The 27,324-nt window shown below is 37.1% G+C and overlaps 1 protein-coding gene across 1 annotated transcript; it reads left to right on the forward strand.

The window, feature by feature from the left end:
- Positions 1 to 2,324: 2,324 nt before the first annotated feature.
- Positions 2,325 to 4,933, forward strand: LOC110722113 (checkpoint protein HUS1B-like). Its single transcript, XM_021901361.1, has 2 exons — positions 2,325 to 3,395; positions 4,340 to 4,933. Exon 1 carries the CDS (start codon positions 2,460 to 2,462, stop codon positions 3,348 to 3,350), a length of 891 nt encoding a protein of 296 aa, XP_021757053.1. The 5' UTR covers positions 2,325 to 2,459; the 3' UTR covers positions 3,351 to 3,395; positions 4,340 to 4,933.
- The last annotated feature ends 22,391 nt before the right edge of the window (positions 4,934 to 27,324 follow it).

A 27,324-nucleotide genomic window follows, 5' to 3' on the forward strand; every position in this document is an offset into this window, starting at 1 on the left:
TATGTATCTGGTTCACAAGATGTATACAATCAATTTTTAAAAATACTTTGTTAATCATATAATCAACGTAACTAATAATGCTCAATTTTGTTAATCATATGCATACAAATTTATTGTATTGTTAAAATACTTTGTTAGTCTTATGCTTACAAATTTAATCGATCTTTATGTTTCTATATTGATATGATAAAATATATGAAACGAAAAAATGTTTAAGGTCTATTTTGATTTATAAATTAGTGACCTATTTTCTTGAAAAATAACAAAGACCAAATTAGGTTAAATGACACATGAAAAAAAATTAATTTTTGTATAATTTATGAATAATCCTCGTGCATTGCACGGGACCTAAACTAGTATCTCAAATGCTTATGTTTTTAAATCTAAATCACAAAAAATTAATTAAAATATCATTTGTGAATAGTGTTAAAAGTCAAAACGTATCTTCTAATTTTAAAAGAAGAAAAGTACTTGTTTCACACAATAATTCATACCATTGTAGGCATTGTTTTACAACACTCGTGCATTTCACATTAAAATAGGAAATAAAATAAATAAAATAAAATAAATTGGCTCAAAATTGATTTTACCACAATCTAATTCCAAGCCCACAAGCAAGAGAAAATCGTGTGTGTACAACCCCACAAAAAAAAAAAAAAAAAAAAGGCATGTTTGGATATTAATTATTGTGGGCATGTTTTGATTTACTGAAAACAGGTGAACTGAACTGATTGAGATTGAAATGAAGTGAGTTGAACTGAATACAACTGAAATGAAATGTTATGAGAGAAGGAAATTAGGAACTGAACTGAACTGATTGAAGCTTAACTGAGCTGAACTGAAGTAAAATTAAGTTGAACAAAACAGGCCCTTAGTGTACATTTATATACTAAGGGCTTGTTCTGATTTATTGAAGTGAACTAAACTGAATTGTTTATGAAAGAAGAAAATTAGGAACTGAATTGAAGTGAACTAGACTAAACTAATTGAAACTTAACTGAAGTGAAATTAAGTTGAACAAAACAGACCCTTAGTATACATTTATATACTAGGGGCTTGTTCTGATTTACTAAAGTGAACTAAACTGAATTTAGCTGAAATGAATTGTTTATGAAAAAAGAAAATTAGGAATCGAATTGAAGTGAACTAGAACTAAGCTGAAAAAAACGGGTCCTAAATTAATAAACCATAATTCAGTGCTCGGTCAATATCTCAGGTTATTGATAGAATTTTTGAGGTAAACATTTTTCCCACATGCCAAATCTTAATACATTTTTTTTGTTGTTTTTTTGAACGGGTCAAATCTTAGGGTCTGTTCTCATTGACTGGACTGAACTGAACTGAAGTGAACTGAATATTTTATAAGAGAAGGAAATTAGGAGCTAAACTGAATTTCAACGTAAGAGAACAGACCCTTAATACATATTATTGATACGAATCATATTATATACAAAACATATAGTTCATTTTAATGTACGTATGCTATTTTGACTTAGCTAGGATAACATTGATTTATACATAAACAATATGAGAAATAACGGTATAGTTTCTTTCTCTCTCTCTTTTTTTTTTAAAAAAAAATATTTTGAAAATAATTAGTCAATTTATTAATGTTTTGCATTTAATTTGATTTTTCACTATTAGTCAAAATTAATAATTTTGCATCTGATATGTGTCGGAGATGTCCCTACCACGTACGAGACATGTGTGGGAGATGTCCCTACCGCGTTAGGAACAGTTGTCAGATATGTCCCTCCAACAAATAGGATATCTGTAGGAGACATCCTTACTGTCGTGGTTAGGACATCTCCCACAGACGTCTAAAATATTTATCGGCGATACATTAATACTATTTTCGACAACTATTTAACTAACCTCCAGCGGTGTGGTGGTGGTGACGATGGTCAGGGTATTAGTGGTGGTGGCGGTGTAGGTGTTGTGGTGTGGTGGTCTAAATTTGTAGTTTGAAAGGTAAGTATGGATGCGGATATAATAACATTTGAAAGTAAGGGTAATATGGTCATTAACAATATCAGCTTTAGTATTTTTTTTTTATGTCCTCAAATAGCAATTCAGTATCTTATCTTTGTCGAGATTGTAGCTTAAATTGATATTATTTGGATTTTTATTACTCCGTACTAACTTCATTTCATATTATTTGCAACAGTTAGACATTTATCCTCTCTATTTTATGTCTAATCGTTATAAATAATATGAAACGGAAGTAGTTTTTACAGCTATTCATTATGAATGCTCTAATTATTTTTGGAAGTGTCATAAACTTATACCAATATATCCCGCCAAAACGTAAATATACTCAACTTAGTAGCGCTAAACTCGAAATTCAAAGAAAATTAGAAATAAAGCTTCTCTTAAACTACTCCTACTTCAGCTAGACATTTTCACAAACACTTGGTGGGCATCCATTTGATCCAAATCTCCCTCTCAAAACCTCAACAATGAAGTTCAAGGCAAACCTGACAGAAAATGGAGTAACCCTTTTAGAGAGAAGATTCATCCCTGCCTTAGAAAAAATGGGGAAAATCTGCCATGTTTATCTCACCAAAGATCACACCTTCTTCCTCCACAACCTCCTTACCAATGATGGTGTTCAGTCAATTGCCCAATTCAGAATCGATGCTTTGTTCTCTTATTACAGCGTTACCAGCCAAAACGAGGATCGTATCGCCTTCTCCCTCGATCTCTCTCTCCTCCTCCGCGCCCTCCGATCAGCCGCCGCAATCTCCTCCGCCGTTGATCAACTCCAAATCAAGCTTGTCAAGAAATTACCCCCAAATTCCACCAACCCAATGCCGTTTCTGACATTTGAGACTAAAGGGTATGCTTCTGCTGTGATTCAGGACATTCCGATATCGAAACCCCTTTCGAGGGCTCATGTTTCGGAGCTCCAAACTGCTTTGGATGATGCTCAAGAACTACCAAGAACCCTAGTTGGGGTCAGTGAATTGGACAGTTTGCTCAATTTTGTTGAGAGGATGAAGCAATTGGGTGATGTAATGGGGGTTGAGATTGGTAAAAATGGGGAATTGGGTTTGAAGGTTTCAAGCAGTTTGGTGAATTTAGGGGCTGAATTTAAGAGATTGATGATTATTGGAGAGGATAGTGAGGAGATAAATGGTGATGGTGGGATGAATGTGTTGGTTAGTATGAAGCACTTTGTTAAGTGTTTGCAGTGTCATTTGGCTAAACCTGATTGTGCTTTCTATGGAGTTGGGTCTCAGGGTGGTTCTTTGACTGTGGTTTATCAGTTCTTCGTTCCCGGGTCGAGGCAGACCGATAAATCCATCAGCTTCCATTGTAGGCTCCCAGTGCTTGATCCTGGTTCTTGATTGCATATATTGCTCTTTCAGGTTTTGACATTTCTGGGTTCATCTGTAAGTCTACTGAATTCCGAATTTGTTTCAAGTCCCTAAGACTCAAATTGTTGGATGTTGCGACTTTGATATGCATAGTGTGGAATGTTTGTTTCAGTGTGTGTAGTGTGTTTATTCTCGTTTATATTCAGAACTGTGTTTAGGAAAACACGACGTAATCTATATAAAATCAGATGGTGTGATAGCCTTCATTGTGACCCCATGGATTACTACTGTCCAATGATGCAAGTGCTTCATATACTGTGCATCTCAATAGCACAAAATGAAAAACAAATTTAGTACGACAATAAAAATTGACCACTTCTGGTGCAAGAACATAGTAGTTCTTTCGTATGCCGATTTAAAGTAAATGAAGCCAAATCAACGAACCTGTACATTAAAAAATTGACTTACTAATTAGCAAAGAATATCACTGACTATACTTTCAAGCTTCATCATCTAATGATGCTGTTTCTTACTCAACCAAGGCAAAGAAAATTCCAAACCACTCTGAATAAGATTGTGCATGAGTTGGACATGGATTAGCGTTAATTGCTCTGATGCTTTTCCTCCCCTGTGTTCTTTTCAAGAGGCTTCAAATCAGGTTCCGAAGCTTGATTCTGTATCAACATCAGCTAAAAGGGATCAAAGCATGCCCGCAAAACGTATAAACAATAAAACAACCTGTGAAGCATATAAGAGCTCGAAAGAATAAATGCATGGACAATAAGTCCTATAAACTCTAAATTCATGGCTAAATGTGGACAAAAAGTGCATCCAGAAAGCGTGAACAGAACCAATTATCAATCTTACTACTAAAATTAGTGATCTTTGCGTATCATTCTGCTTGTTGGCCCTTGCATGCAGGGACTTGCTTCCAACGTATCCACCTTTGCATATTGTAACTTTGTAAGTCATTATCTGAAATTTTCAGTTGCTGATGAGTGCTGCTACACTTGATGCAGAGAGATTTTTTTCAGTACTTGGAGGCTGTCCAATCATCCGTATGTCCGAACTCACTCATCGAGCATGTGGTTGTTGCTTCTTCGTTCCAAGGCTTTGGCAGACTACTAAGTACTCCCTCAGTCCCTTAATACAAAACCTCTTTTAATTTTTGCGCGGGAGTTAAGAAAGTTGTAAATCCTATTAAACTAATGATTAAAAATACATTTGTGCATGTGGGTTAGAGAGAAATACGGAGAAAGAAAAAGTAGTTGGGAATAATTGAAGAGATAGAGAGAGAAAGTGTTGGAAATTAATGTTAAAAGTACAAAAAAAAGTAAAAAAAGATGAACTCATCAAAAAAAAGTGTAATAATGTCAAAAAATACAACCTTTAAATAGTAAGAGACATTGTATTTTGGTTTACCCAAAAAAGAAATGAGGCTTTGTATTAAGGGACGTAGGGAGTACTAATTACCATAAGGGCTTGTAAAAATTGTTCGTCCTGTATATACTTAATGTATGTGGATTAATACAGTGTGAGGGTACTACTAACTACCATAGGTAGTTATAAAAATTGTTATGCTACTACGAAGTAAAAAATTTTGTTTAATTTTAGGCCTACAAATCTTTTAGAATACATTGAAACTACTCGTAGTTAATTCGATTAGAATTTTTAGATTATAATTCTGTTAGTTCTACCTACATAGTATCTTGGAAAATGAAACCGGGAAAGTAGAACGCACGTATAATACATAAACAAATATGGAGTGTAAAAAAAATGATATAATCGTGTAGAAGCCAGGTTGCGGCTAAAGAGAAGAGTGATTCATTTCCTTTCAGTTTCCTAGTTAAAGATCAAATCTTTTTCCTTTTCTTCCCTTCCTCATGGTTGGAGCAACACCACCACTTCTGCCTGATACTCAGAGCCCTCTGTATATTCATCCCAATGACACTCTTGTTACTCCGGTGGGAGAAAAGCTGCAAGGTTCCATGAACTACAGATCTTGGAAGAGATCCATGGAAATCTCTCTAGCATCGAAGAGAAAGCTGGGTTTTGTCACTGGAACTATAGCCAGAGACAGATCTGATGCAAAGAAGCAGGAACAGTGGGATACTTGTAATAGTGTTGTGATGGCTTGGCTGCATGGTTCAATGACTGAAACAATAAAAAAAATCAGTTCTTTATTTGAACACAACAAGAGACATATGGGTACAGCTTGAGAGAAGGTTCACCATGTCAAATGGGTCTAGCAAGTATAGGCTAAGCAAGGAGCTCTATGAGACCAAGCAGAATGGGAGCACCATCAGTGAACACTTCACTAAGATGAGTGTGATATGGGAAGAACTTGAGTCTCTGATTCAGCTACCTACCATAACAGTTGAGACACCAGAAGTGAATGCATTTGTGACAGCTCTGGAGAGGTAGAGAGAAGAGCAGCACTTGTTTCAGTTCCTCACTGGACAAAGACTATGCACCCTAGAGGAGTCAACTGCTGATGCAATCCCCTTTACCCTTTGTAGAAGCAGCGTGTGTAGCTCTGCAGTAAGAAGAAGCACAAAGAGATGTGCTGAACATAGCTAAGATCGACTTAAATGCATCAGCTATGTACAGTAGAAGCCAGAGAAACCCTTCAGATTCTTCTAATAATCACAACAATCATGGAAATCAAGGAAGAGTTGTTGTGAAGGAGGGATGCACTGCTTGTGGCAAGAGAAACCACTCATCTGAGAATTGCTGGACCTTGGTAGGATATCCAGAGTGGCATTTCTAGTCTAAGAAGGGAAGCAGAAGAGCCAACAAAGGGAAGGTGCATATGCTGGTGGTACTGGTCACAAATGGAACAAACAGAAGGGACAAGGAAGCATGATGGCAGCTAATGCTCAAGCTCAGGGGGAGAATATAAGCTCAGGGCAGCTTCTCACACCACAACAGATAGAGCAGCTGCTCAAAATGCTACCAGGAAGCTCTAAACTTGGAAAGGCAAGTTCAGACACAAAAGAAGAATTAGAGACAACATTTGTAGGTATGATATGTTGCTATAATGCATATAATGTTGGAAATGGTTGGATTATAGACTCTGGTGCATCTGACCAAATGATCCCCCTGATGAAAGTATACTCATAAATGCTTTGTACACCAAGGATAGATCAACTATAAATTTGCTAAATGGGAAAACTGCTGCTATCACTTGTGTGGGAGATGTTAAATTGAAAAATCATATGTTATTAAAAAATGTGTTGTGTGTGCCTAACTTTAAACACAACTTGCTATCTGTAAACAAGCTGATAAAGGATGGAAAATGCAGTGTGAATTTTTATCCTGATATGTGTGTAATTCAGGACTCGGTACCAAGAGAATTGAAGGGATAGGTAGGGTTCGAAATGGACTCTATCACCTGGTGAATGTGCCTGTAGATGTGGTAAAAGATGAGATCAGGAGAGCAGCAAAACAAAAGAAGAAAAAAGTAGCCGAGAAGAATGGAAGCATGAATGCAGAAGTGGAGAAGAAGAATGCATGTCATGTGAGTAGGAAGAGAAATAATTGTGTTCTATGGCACAATAGATTAGGTCATTCTCCTATGAGCAAAATTAAATAGACGGGTTGTATTGACAAAGATTTTGTAATGAATGATGATGTTTGCATTACTTGTCCTATGGCTAAATTTACTAAAATGCCATTTCCTATGAGTGATTCTGTTGCTAAGCAGGCTTTTGATCTTATCCATATTGATATTTGGGGGTCATATAAAGTGTGCACGGGTGGAAAACACAGGTTTTTCTTGACTGTGGATGATCACACCAGAACAACCTGGGTGTATCTACCGAAATTTAAATCAGATGCCTTTGGTGTTCTGAAAATGTTCACCAATTTTGCTTTAAATCAGTTCAATGCCAATGTGAAAGTGATAAGATCAGAAAATGCTCTTGAGTTTGAAGATGGTAAATGCAAAGAATTTTTTGCTGAAAAAGGGATAATGCACCAGACCACATGTGTGGATAGGCCACAACAAAATGGAAAGGCAGAGAGAAAGCACAGAAATGTATTAGAGATGTCAAGGGCTATGAGATTTCAAGCTGGATTACCTTTAATGTACTGGGGTGATTGTGTATTAACTGTTGTACACATAATTAACAGGTTGCCAACACCTGTACTGTGTGGACAGTCACCATATGAAAAATTATTCAAGAAAAAACCATCGTATGAACACCTGAGAGCCTTTGGATGTTTATCATTTGCTTGTAATCCTAGCAGGGAAAAAGATAAATTCATGGCAAGAGGAGTGCCATGTATCTTCTTGGGATATCCAGCTGATAAAAAGGGATACAAGTTGCTGAACTTGATGACAAGGCAGACATTTGTGTCCAGAGATGTGAAGTTTTATGAGCATATCTTCCCTTGCAACCAAGCTAGCAAGAACAAATATTATCAGCCACAGCCTGTAACCATGCCTGTGAATGAAGAAACTGATGGATATGAAAGTCAAGGAGTAGTGTCTGAAGTTGAAAATGAACATGAAACTGAGACTGTAGAGCAAGTGACAGAAAATGAAGAACAAGAAGAGACAGAACGAGAAGAAAACCAAGTAGCCAGAAGTTGTAAGGCACAGAAGGGCACCAGGTTGGATGGATGACTATGGAATTGAGTTGCCTGGAGTAAAGGCAGCTTATATAGCTCATGTGGCAGAGGTGACAGCTCAAAAGACCTTTTCAGCATTCTTAGCTCAGACAAAACTTGTTCAACAGGATCTTGTCAAATTCAAGGATGCTGTAAAAGAAGAAAAATGGGTAAAAGCTATGAATAGTGAGCTGTAGGCATTGGAAAGTAACAACACTTGGGATCTGACCACCTTGCCACCAGGAAAAAGGGCAATTGGATCCAAATGGCTATATAAAACGAAATTCAACCCAAGTGGGAGTGTAGAAAGAGAAAAGGTAAGACTTGTGATTTTGGGAAATAGACAAAGGGAAGGCATTGATTATGAACAAACCTTTGCACCTGTAGCAAAGATGACTACGGTGAGGGCATTGCTTGCAGTAGCTGCCCTACAAGGGTGGAGCTTGTCTCAGATGGATGTGAAAAATGCATTTTTACATGGAGATTTGCTAGAAGATGTGTACATGAAACTTCCTGCAGGATATGCTGGACCAGGAAAAGAGATTGATGTTGGACAGGGGGAGTACTCTTATGCAGATGCACATCCTGAAATAGTGTGCAAATTAAAGAAATCCCTTTATGGACTAAAACAAGCACCCCGACGGTGGTTTGCAAAGCTGTCAAGTGCCTTAATTCAGTTTGGTTTTGTTCAATCAAAGGCAGACTACTCTCTGTTCATCAAGAAGGAGAAAGGTGAATTTGTTATCATTTTAGTATATGTTGATGACCTGTTAGTGGCTGGGAACAACAATGAGCTCATTAGCAAGGAAAAGGAATTCTTAGCTACACAATTTCATATGAAAGATCTAGGTGATCTGAGGTACTTCATGGGCATTGAAGTTGACAGAAGCTCTCATGGAATATTCATATCTCAGAAAAAATACATAGAAGATATGCTCAAGGAATTCAAGTTGCATGATGTTAAACCTTTGAAGCTCCCTATGGATTCCAAATTGAACCTGACAGCAGAAATGGGTACACCTCTTGCATATGCAACAATATATCAACATCTGGTGGGGAAGTTAATCTACTTAACTATCACCAGACCAGACATCAGCTACTCAGTTCATACCCTCAGTCAGTTTATGAAAAAACCGACATCAGTGCATTTGCAGGCAGCAAAGAGGGTCCTAAGATACGTGGCTGGAGCCCCTGGGCAAGGAATATTGCTTGCCTCGAAGTCTGCAGCTATACTAACAGCATATACTGACAGTGATTGGGCAGGATGCCCTATGTCAAGGAAATCAACCACGGGATTTTGTATTTTCTTAGGTGATTCTTTGGTATCATGGAAGACTAAAAAGCAATAGGTGGTAGCACTATCATCTGCAGAAGCAGAATATAGAGCGATGGCCCTTACAACCTATGAAATCACCTAGCTAACTCAACTGTTCAAGGATTTGTGGTTGAAGTCATTGTTGCCAGTGGGAGTAAAATGTGATAGTCAAGCTGCTCTCTCAATTGTTGTCAATCCAGTGCATCATCAACGTACAAAGCATGTCGAAATAGATTGCCATTTTGTATGAGACAAAGTCACTCAAGGAGCAATCAAGCCTACCTACGTATCCACTCATCATCATCTAACTGATATTCTGACCAAGAGTCTACCAGTGATCAAACATCAGTACATCATGGACAAGATGGGAGTTCGGCAACCTCCTCCTCACCATCTTGAGGGGGAGTGTAGAAGGTGATAGGATTATGTATAATAGATATGATTAAGATATTATTGATGTAATTAGTTAGGAATATGTGTACTGCACTACCAAACAAAATAGTTGGTGTGCTGGTGTAGGATCAGAGGATGATTTCCTCTGTTTATTCCTCCTCCTTGTCAGTTTGTACAGCTGGTGTATTAGGTTAAGCATACCCAAGTATATATACTGTAAAGTTGGCCTGAAGGCCGTCAGATCAATATACACAAAAACCACAAAACAGTGGCTTGAATCAAACTCTCTCTAAAGATTTAATCTTGCACAAATCATAGTAATTTTACTCTTCATATCCATTATATAACAAAGCTGGCCTGCTACAGCTAATTCATTAATGTAAAATTTAATAGTACTAGTAATTGGAATTGTTTATATATTAATCAGACCCCTTAGCTTGGCCTATATATGTGGTTGATCCAATAATCCCGCCAACTTCAATTCATATAACTCTATCACTGTATTTATATTAATACAAGTACACGAAATGAGTAATTGTTGTTTGGTGTTGGTATCCTTGATGATAGCCGTGGTTATGCTAGTTACGCCCTTTACCGTAAAGTCAGCCGACTCTGCACGTGTGCTTAAAGATGGCACTGGGCCGGCTCAGCCCAAGGCCCATCACGGCCTAGCACGACAAAGCATGACATGGCACGGGAACAGTGTAAGAACAACACAACACATTACAATGCATGTTGGGCTGAGGATCGGACCTAAGCCGCATATATTTGGGAGAAGCACGATAAAGCACGCCAAGACAAAGCACGCTAAAATCAATAAAATTTTGCTTAAGCATCCAAGCCCGACACAGTCCAGCACAATGGCATGTGAGGATGGGCCATGCACGGGCCAACATTTTGAAAATTTCAACACGTCCCGGCACGTCACAAAACTCATGTATCGGGCCCAGCTAACTTCAAAGCACGTGGGTCTGACACGAGGTACGACTCGGAACGGCCCAAAGCCATCTTTACGAGGTGTTATAGATAGCAATGGGCCAGGACATCTCAAGGCCCGTCACGACCCACCATGAAAAAGCACGACACAACATGAGCATGGTGGTAAAATTTTGCTAAGGCATGCAAGTCCGGCGCAGCCTGGCATTATGGCATGTAGGTTTAGGCTGTGCACGGGCCAACCTTCTAAAAATTTCGACACAGCTCAACACAGCTCAAAACTCATGGGCCGAGCCCAACTAACCTATCATAGCCCAGCCACCACGAAAAAGCACGACACAACATGAGCATGGTGGCAAAATTTTGCTAAGTCACGCAAGTTTGGCGCAGCCTGGCATTATGGCTTGTAGGTTTCGGCCATGCACGTGCCAACCTTTTAAAAATTTTGGCACAACTCAACACGGCTCAAAACTCATGGGCCGAGCCCAACTAACTCGTCATGGCCCGCCACGAAAAAGCACGACACAACATGAGCACGGTGATAAATTTTGCTAAGGCGCGCAAGTCCGGCGCAGCCTGACATTATGGTATGTGGGTTTGGGCCGTGCACGGTCAACCTTTTAAAAATTTCGACACGGCTCAACACGAGAAACTCATGGGCTGAGCCCAACTAACTCCAAAACACATGGGTCTGACACGAGGCACAACCCGTCACGGCCTAGAGCCGTCTTTACATGGTGTACGTATACCGCCAAAACGTTTGAAAGAGACCAAAAAGAAGGAGCTCGTGGAGTAAAACTTCTCAACAACAAGAACCACTATTGTTGAGGAAAACTGTTGATACAGCTTAGAATCTACTTCATACTTTGATGACGTGTGGTCGAGCCGAATATAATTTTTGCAGTCGCATTATTATTCATACGTAGTAGTATTATTATTATTGTTGTTGTTGTTGTTGTTGTTGTTGTTGTTGTTATTATTATTATTATTATTATTATTATTATTATTATTATTATTATTATTCCTACTCCTACTACGAAGTACAGTATTATTATTGCTGTATTTTGTACTTTTATTATGATTTACTGTAGTTATTATTATTGTTATTAGGGGTCGTTTGGTTCGCACGGGGTAATCGGAATGGAATGAACAAAGGGAAAGAAAAGGAATGGAATGAAAATACCTAAAATTTGGGGTGTTGTTTGTTTTAAAAACAAAGGGAATGCGACCCACCAGTCCCACCACCACACAACCACCAGTAACGATCATTCTCCAACGTTCCCACCACCAAACCAGTCGCCGCATCTCCCTAACCCTTCGCCTCCCTTCTCCGGCCATCCCCGCCCCTCGAAAAACCTTCCATAACCCCGAAAAAAACCTAATCGAAAAAACCCTAGATCGACGAGGGGTTTAGGAAGTGACGGAGGAATGCTTTTGCGGGGAAGGGGACAGGCGGCGAGGGTGGTGGGAGGGCTGGGCGGCGGTTTTACGGGGATAGGGAGGGGTTTTGTGGGGGTTGTGGGATGTTTTGCGGGGGAGGGGAGGGCGGCGAGGGTCGGGGGAAGGGCAACGGTGGTCGGGGAGGGGCGGCGGTGGTCAGGGTAGTGTCGGCGGTGGTAAGGTGGGATGGTTTTTTGTGGTGATGGTAGCTGTGAAGGTGGTGATGTGGTGGTGTGAAGGTGGGTAGGGAATAGGAATGGAAATACCTAGGGGGGTGGGGAATTAAGTTAGAGGGATTTGGGGGAATGAAGGGGGTAAAGAGAATGAAAGAAAGTGCTTTACAAACAACATCAAAGGGAATCAGGGTGATTGATTCCCATTTCCTTTCCTGAATACCCCCAACCAAACGACCCCTTATTATATTATTACTGAGTACTATTATTTTTATAATAAGAAAGTGTGCAGTAAGTAGTTGCATGGAGAGCATCCCGACAAATTGGACTAAAGCATAGGGAAAACAGAATCATTATGGCTGGACTAATCCTACTTTGCTACTGTATTCTTATTTTGCTATATATTGAATGCAAAATTTCAACTCTTCATTAGTAGCTTCTTTCCCAGTGATGATAATAGACATATCTTCAATTATGAGTTTCGTCCACATATAGCAAGGCGCAGTACAACAACAACAATACCCAAATTCCTATGTAAACTATAGCGTTGGTGAGAGAAGGGGGGAGGCAAGGATGAATTTCTGCAACCTTTCAGAGGCTATTTCATTTCAGTATGATATGCCAATTCAGAAACTAGGGCATCCTCATTTTAATGGGAAATTCCCTGTTTCTCATGGTGAGAAACGAAATTTGTTTCTCATTGAGGCACTTTTGTGAATAAATCAACAACTTTTTTTTTATTATTGTGGGTTCAACATTTGAATAAAGTTGTTGGTTTATTTACGAAAATGACATGTTAGAAACAAAATTTGTTTCTCACCATGAGAAAATGGGACATCCTTCATTTTAATACATTATGTGATAAGTAAAAGACTAAAGTTAAGTTATTAACCGTATAAAAAATGCATTTTCAGACAGCTTTATAATACAGTAATAGGGATCTCACATTGGATTGTCAACATGCACCGGTGCCATTGATTGACAATGAATAATGTAGATCATCCTTCTCCTTTCAAAATACCTGAAAATTTCACCTTTTAAGTTTCGCAAATGTGGCAAATGTTAGTCGCTCCAAGCAAAAAACATCAGCATTATTTGGTCCTTGCAACAGTAGAACCAGTTGACGGGCAGTTGGTACTGATCATTGGTTGCTATACTACCTCTCAACCTCTTCAGAGGTTCAGAGCATGTCATTTGATGATACTTGTAAAAAGAAACCGCAAGGAATGTATATATAATCAGAGAAGGTACACTGACGACAAGTGATCAACTTGTGTAAGAAGTGATCACAATTTGTGAGGAATGACCTTTTAAGAGGTCGACTTTGTGAAATAAGGACCTTTTAATACAAAGTTATGAGAAACGACCTTATAAGCTGTGTGAGAGGTTATGAAGAAGAATTTTGGTTGGTTTTCTGGCTCAACAACGGGTGACTTTGGCATTGACTATCATGTTCCTAGCACATGACACTTAAAAAGACCCTTTCGTACTTTTTCCTCCATTTCAAACAATCCCATGCTAGGCACAAGAAGGGAAACGTGGGGAAAAAAAAGTAATTGCATGGGGGTCTTCTTTCAATGTCATATGTTAGGCACGTGAAAGTTAATGCTATAATCAGGCGTTGACTAGCCAAAAAACCAACCAATGTGCCTCTTCACAACCTCACACAACTTATAAAATCCCTTTTCACATCTTTTGTCTTAAAAGGTCTTTCCTCATAACGACGCTCTCTTAAAAGCTGTGTTTACCTTGTTCTCCTTTTCATAAGCAGCCAACAAAAGATTCACACATTTATCATTAAGTTCTATACCAGCAATTGGGTGATGTAATGGGGGTTGAGATTGGTAAAAATGGGGAATTGGGTTTGAAGGTTTCAAGCAGTTATGGACTCAACTTTAAAAATTGACCCGACCCGACCTCACCTCATTAGACCCGATCAATTATCCGAATTGACACCCTACTAAATACATTGACTTTAATCGTAGTTGATTTGATTAGAATTATTTATTAGTATAACAATTATGTTTGTTCAATTTGATTAGAATTTATTAGTATTATAATTCTGTAGTTCTACTTACTGAGTAGTATCTATAAAAATGAAAGCGGGAAAGTAGAACGCACGTATAATAAATTAAACAAATATGGAGTGAAAAAAATTGATATAATCATGTAGATTTATATCCATTATTTAACAAGCTGGCCTGCTAACAGCTAATTCATTAATGTAAATTTTAATAATAATTGGAATTGTTTATATACTAATTAACCCCTTAGCTTGGCCTGTTTATATGGTTGATCCAACAATCTCGCCAACTTTATTCATTCATTCAACTCTATCACTTAATTCATAAATTGCAATAATGAGTAATTATTGTTTGGTGTTCATGATATCCATGGTTATGGTTGCCACGCCCTTTTACCTTGTCGGCAGACTCCGCACATGTACGTATACCTTTAGTTGATATTTACAAGCCTACAACTCATGAATCATTGCCCCTACTAGGCAAAGAGAGAAGGGGCACCGAAAATGAGGTAGCAGCTCAATGTTTGAAGGAGGCCGAAGAGAAGGCGGCGCATGGTGTAAAAGTTCTCAACAGGCGCTGACTATTGTCATCAGTGCCTGGGAGAAATTGTTGATAGAGCTTAGAATTTATTTATTTTGCATGACTACATATTATTATTATTATTGTTGTATATTTTTCTTCTTTTTTTTTTTTTTTTTTTTTTTTTTTTTTTTGTAATTTTATTATCATGTAACGTTGTTATTATTACTACAGAGTAGTATAGTATTACTGCTATCAAAGAAAGTATGCAGTAAGTAGTTCCCTGGAGAGCAAATCTCCCGGCAAATTAGACTAAAGCATAGGGCTCATTTCCTCTGTAAACGAGGAGGAGGAGAGTTTGGTCCCCAAACAAGGCTTAGGAGCTTCGGTGTCAGACAATGATGAATGTAGATCATTCTTTTCCTTTCAAAATTAGTTGAACATTTCACCTTTTTAAGTTACACAAATGTGGCAAATTCTAGGAGGGCTGCCAGTTGATCTTTATGATTTTTTCACTTTGTAAATCTTTTGCGCCAAGTCAGCTCATGTCTATATGGTATGATGACTCAGTTCACCATCTCAGCGGTTGTCATTATGTCTTGCTGAGTTAATTGATGAGAATGCTCACGGATGTCAAAATTTTTTTAACTTTGCAATTTGTTTTTGTTAACAGCCGTTTGATATTGTACTTGTTTTCCTTGTTCGAGATTTTGAAGTATTCATCTGAATCAAACGTGTGGCTGGTAATTTAAAAATAAAGCCTCGATGTCTCTATTGTTCCACAAAACCTATCTTGGGTAACAAGTTTGGATCTTTGAAAAAAACAAACAAAAAATTAATATTAAGAATTGAGTAGAAGTAGAGGGAGATAAACCTTCAAACTTGAAATTCAGTGGGCTTTGAAACCTTCAATTGTTGAATATGGAGATCCGTGAGAAAGAGTAGAGGAAGGAAAGTTCGAGGATGGTATAGTTGTTGGGGATTTTGTGTTTAACAAAGGTCACAAATAAAGCAAATAAAATAAACTGGTAAAATCTTCAAGGCGTGAACAGGATCACTTTCCCAAAATTACAATTCCGACCCTATACTACAACCGGGTATCACGGAAATTTACTCAGAAGGTACAACGAAAAACAATTGCAATCACAAGTAGGATGATTACAATACAATGTAATTAAGCGTATGTGATTTGTGAGATGATAAATATAGAGTTTTCAAAATATTTCAAAGAAAATAAACTGCATATTTTCTTCCAGTTTCGTATGAAAAATACAAAACCAATTTTTTTAATTAGTTTCCGCTTTTCATCATATGCTCACATTACATATATATAGAAGCAATTTTTATCAAGCAAAAAGTCACAAATTGACTGCCAAAAGTTACAAAAGTAACTGACAAAACAACCAAACCAAGCAAATAGCTTATGAAGAAATACGAAGTAACTGCCACAAAACTGACAGCAAGTTCTCACATTTCTTCTTCGTTCTCGTGCCCGATCGGGCGGTGGTGGCCCTCACCGGGCGGCAGACCTTTGTCCCAGAACCACCCCCTCGCGCCCTGTCGGGAGACCACCACCCAGACCGGCCGGCTAAAGGCTGTTTTGTTTGCTTCCTCTTTACTGAGTTTGTTCCCTCTATATCAAGGTTATTTGCTTCTATTGCTATACTTAATTAAACACCTTCACCTATTAACACCTTCACCTATAATTAAGCAAAGAAATCATGAAAATTGTCACATACTCTAAATTACTCAACAATCCTCCCTCATTTAGAGTATAAATTAGACTCATTGCAAAAATAACATCATCATCACAAAACAATCTCATGCGTAAATGGAAGTGTACAAAGACTTGAACTTCCACTTAGTGCAACATACAATTCAAGAATCTGTATCCGATCCATTTGGTATCGTAAAACGTTTGAACCAAAAGCGACGCATATTGGAAACTTGAAGATGTTACACACACAAGATTAATTACTTAAATACATATTAACTTGACAATATAAGCCATGTATCCATATCTATTCTTAAGTACATCAAAGCTATGCCCCAATAGCTTCTTGAAGTGGCTAAACTTCGTACTTATATAGGTAGACTTCCAAACATGCTCCTGTGACCGAGCAGTATATCAGGAATTCTATTAAGTTAAAACAACCTCTTTTCATCACAGTAAAACCGGAACTTAACCTTGGATGATTAACAAGTTCTCAATCATCAATTAAGAGAATTAATCTCATTGAACTTAAGACCCAACATTGGGCGCTAAGTTGAGATTCTCCTAATTGTGATTATCATAGGGCTCCAATCTTAGAGATTGCCAACGTTTATATTAACATCTCTAATTCATGCTTTTAAAAGCAACTAGCGAGATTAAATTTCGTACAAAAATAAACAATAGTTTTTACACTATCCTTATTAAGTCCTTGATGTAACTATACCTGATGTAACTATACCTTACACCAATATACCTTAACTCATTATTTTGCACTTGGCTATATGCCTTAGCCAAAAATTACATTGTTATCACAATTCATCACTATTAGTCATATTGGCTTTTGCAACAAAGAAATCTCATCATGCATTAAAACCCTTAACCATTCTGCTTCTTTACCAGCGGAATGTAATGCAATGACCTCTAATGTCTTATAAAACACACAATGCAAGTTAATTTGCTTCTTTGATGCCCATTACATGACACCTCACCCATATGGGATTACCCATCCACTTGTGAATGAACAATCTCTATTTGAGATCCAATTTGCATCCGAATATCCTTCAATAACCGAAGGATACCCACTAAACCACAAGCCATAATCCATGATTTTCAACAAGTACTACAACAAACAATAAACTGTTTGCCAACATAGCTTTCTAGAATTACTAGTGAGCCTATTCAATTGACCAATCACATAAGCGATATTCGCCTACTTACATAGCTTTTGTCTAATACATGCATATATACCCTTTTGTAACCAAGAGTATAAATTCATAATCACAAAGATATTATCATTATCCATATAACTTGAATAAATTTCACAAACAATATCAACAAACACTTCATTATACTGCTGTCACCATAGAGGCATAAAATTACATCAATAATTAAATTAAACGTTGATTTAATCAATTACAATAATTCAATACAAAATCCTCATGTCATAGACCATGACACTCATTGAATACCTTTATTCTATTTCACCATAGAATATTCATTATTATTAATTAATCAACCATTCTTGACATATAACTCATAACCCTCTAAACTAAGGAATTATATATTCATGATTAATTCACTATAACTACAACATAATTTATCATTGCAGTTTCATTATTCTATTATACCATAGAATAATAACTTGAATCAAATTAATCATCAATTTAACATATGCCATGATTACTTTTATATCAATACAACAAGGCATTAATAAACCTAATAATTATAACATGTTAATCACAAGAATATACTTGTCATGATATACAATACCATCATATCACAAAGTGACATATTACAATTGTCTGCATACATGCATAAATACCTTTGTCAATGATTAAATGACTACTTGATTTAATTCATGCATGTAAACTTACATTCACAAATAAACCAAAACAAGGTCATTCAACCTTTCATGAATAAGTACTATGGAGTAATACATTATTAAACCATACATAATTCATCATACATGAGTAACCGCTATAAATAACTGCTATACATGAAATGACATCACTTAGGCCGTACAAAGTACAAACTATCAATTGACAACTCATCACCCATGTAACAAGATGAAATAATACATACTTTGTATAACAAATAATCATGGCTATTAAACTGTCCATCTATAGCAAGAATTAACTTTCTATATAGCAAATGTATTAACTATAGCCAAATTATCTTAATACCAATGTAAAAATAAACAGTAATTCACACCCATTTCATGAACTATAATAATACTTAGTTCATCTATTAACAATGTTAAATTACATGGTTTTAACCAACCATCATGATTTTTACCAATCATTTTTAATGGGCAAAATTACAAGTCAACATATCTCTAATAATAATCAAGACGTAATCAATAAACTTAGATTAATTAAACATGTCAAGAATTAACCATAGAGATAAATAATCAAACATATAAATGTATATTAATCACAAATAAGAAACCTCTTAATTGAATGGAGTGACTTTGATCATACAAATGACTAGAGAAAACCTTCCATCAAACCTTTTTTCTTTTAATCCCACAAGAAATATCACCATCTTCGTTTCCATATCCATACCAAGATCTACACCCTCGAACTTGTTCAATTCACTACAAGAAAAATGGGTTTGGGCGACGAGTCATATTTACATGGGCGTCTAAATTTTTTTTTTCGAAGCGCTATACTGATGAAATGGGCTTCTAGTTCAGTTTTGTTGCCCAAATCTGTGTTTTGGGCGACGACATATACACTCGTAGCCTAAAATAAGTTTTGTGCAACGAGTTGAATTATATGGGCTACTAATTAGTTTTTCCTTGCCCCAGACCTGATAAGGCGACGAAATATTAAAATTTTATCGTTGCCCAAAATCTTAAAAAAAGGCGGAAATTTTGTTTTTATTTTGCAAAATTCCCACGTTTAGATTAGTACTAGTAGGGTTATCTCGCGGTTTCTTTTCCAAAAAATGAACTCTAATTCAGTTTTCTACTCCCACCCAACCTCATATTCCTTCTTCCCCTCAAATACTCAATTATCAAAATCATTTTTTTTAAGCTATTAAACTCTCTCACGAATCTTACCCTTACATCTGCCATCAAAGACCCTCGTACTTCTGCGATTTCGGTGATCACTCCGACTGGGTTCTTTCCGGCAGCCTCAAACGTCTTATACTAGTAGTAGCGACGGCGGCGTCACCTTATTTTTCCTAGGTAATTTAACCCTTTTATCTTTTATTTTATTTTTTAATTTTTTTTGTTAAATTTGGTCTTACTGCTTCACAAATTCAATTGATGGTAGTTTGGAACATATTATTTTGTTTGAATTGATTGATCCCAATTCAATTGTTGGTTCATAATTTAATTGGAGTTTGATTTTATGTTAATCGATACTTACTAATTTGGGGCATTTGATTTATATCAAATCAATTACTGATTGGTATTTTGGAGCAATTAAAGGTAGTATATGATTTTATTTGTTGATAATTTAGAGTGTTTGACCTGTTTTAATTGGGAAATTGAGAATCAGACACTACTAGTAAACAGGTTAATTGCGACGGAAATTTTTCGACGGAAACACCTTGTTTTCCGTCGAAAAGCCCATTTCCGACGGAATTCCGTCGTAACCGGTTGTCGGAAAAACACCCTTTTTTGTCGAAATTTCCATCGGAAATGGAATTCCCGACGGAATTCAGTCCGTCGAGAGTATTTTCAAGCCCGGCAAAGTCCGTCGGAAAATTCCGACGGAATTGAATTCCGTCGTAAATGCCCGACAGAATTTCCGTCGGAAAATGCTTTAAAAAAAACAAAAAAAAGGCCACCGCCACGCTGTACCACCGCAAGTCGTCACCCCACACCACCTACCCCCACCTCACACAACCAGCCAACCACTCACCAAGTCACCTAACCCACACCCAACCCCACCAACTGTATCACCATCCCACACTAGCCCGTTGCACCACCCACACTAGAACCCTACCCACCAGCCACCTACACCAGATCCACCACCCCACTACCCACCTACAACCACCACCGCCACAACCACCTAACCATATTTACCACCCCACCACCCACCTAAAATCACCACCGCCACCACCAAAAATCACCAACGCCACCACCAAAAATCATCACAACCCAGAAATTAACAAAAAAAATAAATAATTAAAAAATCCGAATGCAACCCCCAAACACGATCTCTGTCCAACAGCCACCACCCACCACCACCATAAATTTTAAAAAAAATCCAATAAAACAACAAAATAAAATCAAAATTGAAAAAAAACAAAATACATACCTTAATTAGACCACACATAACCTCGAAATTGGGTTTAAGAGGCCAAATTCGACCATAAAAACTCTAGATCTAGAGTTTTCATAGTCGAATTTGACTCAAAAACCTCTGTTTTAAGCATGAAGAGAGAGAGTAAGGGCGAAAAAGATAATATTGTTGTTGATGTTGATGTCGTCGATAGTGTTGTTGATGTTGGTGTTGTTCGTTGTTGATGTCGGTGGTTAGTGTTGGCTATGGTGGGACTTTTAAGGGGAAAGTAGAGTAGAGGAGATATAGAGAAGAAGAACGAGATCGAAACAAGAAGGAGAACGAGATCGAAACAAGAAGGAAAGAGAACAGGAGATTCAGAGAGGGGAGTGAGATTCAGAGAGAGGAGTGAGAAGAAAGAGAAGGGGAGGAGAGAGAAGAGGAAAGATAAGGAGAAGTAGAAGAGTCGGAAAGAGAGGAGTGTTAGGGTTTCTAGGGATTGATTTTTTTTAAAAATAAATAAATAAATAAATTCCGACGGAAGATTCCGTTGAAAATTTCCGACGGACTAAAAATCCGTCGGAAAAAGTAATTTCCTACGGAAATATCTGCCGGAAAGCACATATATTACGACGGATTTTTATTCCGACAGATTTGTAGAATTCGTCAAAAATATCCGACGGAATTAAAATCCGTCGGAAAATTCGATATTTTCGACGGAATAATTGGTCCGTCAGAAGTAGTCTGTCGCTATTTCCCTGTTTTCTAGTAGTGAGAGTGTCGTAGAACCATTTAATTATATGGTCTCACTGTTAATGTACGAAATATATGTTTTTCAGAAAGTATTTTTCAATATATCTTTGCATGCATGTATGATATTGTAGACACCCATTTGTGTCTCCCCAAAACCAAACCCAGTGATGAGTATCTTTCACGTCGAATCATAATCGAATGAAGTGAAAGTGTGGAAAATTTAGTGTTGCGGATAGTTTTAATTTCTTTTCTCTTCTCTCTGTTTTTGAAAACTTATTTTTAAGAAAACAGTCAATCCACTTTGGTTGGTCCATGATATGGGTCCAATAATAGTGTAGTTGGATGGGGCTTGACAAGAGCTTTCCAACGATATATTATAAGCCCAATTCCTATGAATATTGAGGAAATTATGACCAATTTACTAAATTGGGCCCCGTTTGAGCCCTATATGCGGCCCAATGATCTAGGGGAGGGCCTAATATAGATTTATCATTCCTAATGCAATTAGGAATGGTTTTAGTCATCTAGATTCTTCTAGAAGGTTCTTTTCATTTCTAATTTAATTACCATTGATAAATTGACTTTTGTTGACTTTTTAGAGTTTTAATTAAAATCAAAGAACATTTTTGAGGAAAATACGATTTTATCCTCCTGTACGGTAATTTTTATCTGATTTTAAGAAAACGCGTGATTTTATAAATCAACGCCAAACGCCAGCTATAGCGTCTGGCGCTGATGTTGGCGTCTGGCGCCAATAGCCAGCATTGACGCCAACTCTAATTTACGTGCGCCAGACTCTGCTTTGATATTTTATCTTTTTGGCTGATTTTCTCTATAAATAACGTATTAAAAACTCCATTTTCGATAACCAGTTTTTCATCAACAATCATCAATTCTTATTTCAAAAACCAGTTTTCATCAACAATGAACCAGTTTTCACCAATTTTAATCATCCATCATCAATTCTCATAAATTATTATTCTCTCTTTTTCTCTCTCTTTTTCTAAACTAGCTTTTTACATACAAAATTCCGCATTCATTAGATCTAGATACACTTATCCATATTCGAAGTTGCCTTCGCCCCAGACGTGAAAGGTTTAATTTCTGAGGGTTTGGTCCCAAATCTATCTTTCAATTATTATTTGATTTAATTGTTTGTTTATTATTTTCCTTGAAGTTACTAACGTGTGTATTTTGTTATTAGAAAGAGGTACGAGGCATCAAAGTAAGTAGTTTAATGGTTTTTATTGATGTTATGATGTAGAGTTCATACTTAGATTGTTATTATGATTCCTAGTATCATGTTTAGGGTAACTTTAATATCAAATATGACTGTTACGATGCCTCCTATGTTCTTCCTAATATTTATTCATGTTAGTATCATGTTATGGTAAAATATTTGATCTTTATTGCTTAGTGACATGCTAGGGGTTTGTTATTAATCTTGTTAGTATCATGCCTAGGATCTTGCTATTATTATGCTTTAACATGATTATTCTTTATTATGATTTTTATAATTGTTTTAATTATGATTATAATTTTATGATTAAAATTGTTATGATGATTATCATTATTATGTTGCTTGATGATATTTATCTATTGCTTGATCACACCTTTTTATGCATGTTTAAAGGGAATTGGTATTTGTAATCACGCTTAATAAGATAATTAAATCTTGTTTAGGGTTAATTTGATTATAATTCAAGTGATCATCAATAATAGTTTATTTGTGCATTAAATTCAACCAACATAGATAAACATGTTTAGGGTTAATCCTATTGATTGCATGTTAGTCAAAAAGCGCACATGAATACGATCTGAATAAAGTAGAGGCCTATTATTAAGGCAGGTTCAATCTCTTTTAGGTTGGATTTATACCTTCATCCCCGAACCCTTATTTGATCAAGACCTTATGGAGTTGACGGGATCGTTAAGGGGTGTAACCTTCACCATGTGAACGGTTTACAAGTTCCTAAAACTTGTTGGCGACTCTTTTGCTCTATCTTCTTCCCTTTTGGACGCCATCGTACTTTAGTGTATGATCACAGTGGGGTTCAAGCTAAGGGGATTAACGCTTGAAATTATTCCCCACGGTTTTTGGCGACTCCACTGAGGAGGATTTCTATTTTAATTCCTGAATTTGTTTCGGCAATGATTTAGAATGAGTGGATGAGACTCGAAACGTTCTAAGTATTTCATGTGCGTAATTTTTATTAACATTATTGTCATATGCATAAAAAAAATCTCATTGGAAAGACCATCCGTAATAAGTTAAAAACATAGGATTTTACACTTAGAAAATTTGAGAAATATCTTTCACAATTAGAACCAAAATAACATTGCGCGAAATTGGAAAATTTTATCGAGCACAGAAAGCTGCTGAGGCATGTAGGAATTAGCGCCAGAGGCCAGATCATTGGCGCCAGAATTTTAACTGTAGCGCCAGACGCCAACATTGGTGCCAAGCGTTACAGCTAAAACCTGGCGCCAGTCTCTGTTTGTTGGCGCCAAGTTCCTCCAATACCGAGCCAGAAATATGCGTTCTAATTTCGACCAGTTTTTCATCTTGTTTGCTTGATCCTACTTCCTGATTGAATTTTTCTCACTTTTTCTGAAACCTATATGTGTTCTACATATGGACATAACCCTCTGGGAATTCATGCTCCATCTACCTGATTGAACGCTCTGAGCAACAAAGGGTACATTCGAGAATGTTGAATTCACCAAACCATGGAAGCGAGTTTTTCTAAACTCGCGGTGTCCCATCCACTCGTGCCAACCCTTCACGGTTAGGCCTCCGCGCGGTGCATCCGGACAATTAACCATGGACCCTCTATTGACTAAACCATATCCCGAACTTTAGAGAACTAGAGCCACGGTTAGGTTAAGAACTCATTGCATCATATTGTGCCTACTTGACTAATTGTGCATTATTTGTTGTGCAATATATGTTTTCTTAACCGTTTTTTTTACTTGTGTTGAGATTAAATAAATTAACGACTTAAAGAACTTTTCCTAATTAATTAATTAATTTGAGTCAATAAAGACTAATATTTTAATCAGAATTGACCTAGTACGATTTTAGGCATACCCCTGTTGATTAATAACACCGAAAACAATCCCAGATTGAAGCTCCAGCATTGGCACCAAAGTCTGGACTGTAGCGCCACTCTGTGGAGTGTGGCGCTTGACGACAGCTCTGTCGTCTGGCGCTACACTACACAGTGCGACGACAGTCCTGTCGTTTTGCCGACAGTTCGGATTATTGGTCGAGTCATCACCTAGTGTCTAATTAACTAGTTTGCTAATTAATTCGGTTAAATTTTACAGTCGATAATGCCTTGTTAAGTCATTAATTGAGTCTAGTCACATAGTCTAGCCACATGGTCATGACACGAGTCTCAACATGTCATCTACACTCACTAGTCTTAGCACACACTTCAAGTATATGTCACCATGACCATGTCTTAGGTTCATGCATGAGTCGGTCTTTCCGTCATTTGAGTTGGGGGTACATTCTATTCCTAATTTTCCATACCCCTCCATCTACATCATTTTCCTTCACATTCTATTCCAATCTTTCTTCACTTCCTCCATCCATTGCATGTTGAATAAAGTTTAATTTGAGTTAAATAATTAACAATAAATATCCCCAAATTCCTTTTTCACAGTACTTGGTCGAGGAGAGAAGGGCGATTAATCAAGGACAACCTCTTTATTCAAATCTCACTTTTTGATAAACCAATTCGTCAAAAGAGGAAGGCTAAAAAGATAATGGCAAGTCAAGAAGAGGTCAATAAACTTAGGGATCAATTCAATGACGTGCCTAAAGTGTTAAAGGCTTTAACCCTCAAGATTGACGATCCTGTGAAGCAACAACAAATGAACCTCATGCAAGAAAGTTTGAGCAAGCTATCTAGTGACTATAAATTTCAGGGCATGAGTTCACAAGGGGTCTCGCTGGACAAGGAACTTCTTCCACAAAAGTTCAACGCCACTGACATCCCTAAATTTAAGGCAACAGATAACCCTTACTTTCATCAAAGAGCTTTTGAAACTATGATGAGCATTAAGGGTATCGATAAGAAGGTTTTCCCCTCTCTGTTCCCACTATCTCTCGAGACCGTTTGTCAACAATGGTTCTTTTCCCTTGACAAAGAGAAAACCTCTACCTGGGAATCGATAGTAAACGCTTTCATTGATAGGTACAAGTGCAATATTCAAGTTGAAATTGACTATAGACAACTTAAGATGCTAAGACAAAAAGAGAATGAAGGCTTTACTTATTTCTTTAATAAATGGAGGGAAACTTCCGCTAAGATGATTGAGATGCCCACTGAAAAAGAATTTGTGAGAACGTTTATCAAGAATCTTCAAGAAAAGTATTCGAAGCATTTAAAATATCAACACAATCTAAATATTTTCAAGGCCGTTTATGACATCGAAATTGAAATCGAAGATTACCTCGCAAAACAAAAAGCTACTAACAATAGCAACCACAGTGGCTGGAAAGAAAAGAAGAACGACAATCCTTCTTCTTCCGAAAACGCCCACTCTAGTAATAATGTTAGTACCTTTGACCATAATGGTGTCTTAGCCATGGACAATCAAGGATCTAAAAGGAAACCCAGGAGAGTGTTCACACCCATTGGAATGACCTACGATGCTGCTTTCAATCGTCTCTATGATCGAGGATTAATCAAACCTATTAGCCCTATCGAGGGTCCAACGCCAGAAAATCAATTTTCGAGATGGAATCCCAACTCCTATTGCAAGTACCATCGAGGAAACGGTCATACCACTGATGAATGCTGCAGGTTTCAAAATCTCATTCAAGATCTCATAGAAGCAAACAAGATCCCATTGCCTCTAGCTAGCGAGAAGACTGGGTGATGATGAAGCGAATAACACAAGACAAGAGGCGAGCTTCAACGACAAGATTTCGTGACCTCTTTTTTCTATTTCTTTTTTATTTACCCTTTCCCCAATAAGTCTAGCATAGGCACCTTTTTATTCTCCTTAGATTTATTTTGTAGGATCATTATATATTTTCTTTTAATAAAATGAGCATTTATTTCCTTATATATGATCATTTCATTACATTTAAAAAAAATCCATGTTGAATTAAGCACAAGGTATACCAATGATTTGAGGCACCCCTTGTAGCCACATCATATCTCCTTTCACCTTTCAAATTTACAATCCTATCTTCATAAACCACTTTGAGCCTCATCTAACGATAAACCTTTCTTTTTTCAACCTACATCTACCTAACCTTGGGATGGGATGGTGTGTAACTTATGCAATTCTAAAAATGCTTGAGTGATTTCAAAAGATCAAAATAAAAATAAGCATAAGAAAAAATAAATAAATAAAAGTGTACAAAAAGGGCAAGTGTTCCAATGTCTTTGATATGAAAATATCTTCGATAAGAACACGTCTCAGTTTGCGTCTCTTATCGAGTGCTCGGTACCGTGCCTGAGAAACATGAATGCCAAGTGAGTGATAGACCGCATGATCGGGATTGCCCACACTTATAAAAATAAAATAGATGCTAAAGAAAAAGAGAAAAGAGAGCTAAAAAAGAGTAGAAACTCAAGCATAAAAATACAAAGATTCAAAAACGAGGTTGCACACCTTGGGGGCTTATCTAGGGTCTTGAGCCTTTATCCCCTTCTTCATCAAACCTTTAGCCTAACCACGTTACAACCCTTAAAAAGACCTTTTTGAGGTATACACACTTGTGCGAGGTTCAGCTAGAGCTACGTTCGGCCTGATTCCTAACGGATACGTAGGCAACCTCACATTGAGGTGCGGCCTTAATAAACATGCATTCATATTCAAATTCACACACTTACACCATGATCATATCAAGGGATATCCTA

Source organism: Chenopodium quinoa, unplaced genomic scaffold (genome assembly GCF_001683475.1).
Source record: "Chenopodium quinoa cultivar QQ74 unplaced genomic scaffold, ASM168347v1, whole genome shotgun sequence".
Lineage (NCBI taxonomy): Eukaryota > Viridiplantae > Streptophyta > Magnoliopsida > Caryophyllales > Amaranthaceae > Chenopodium > Chenopodium quinoa.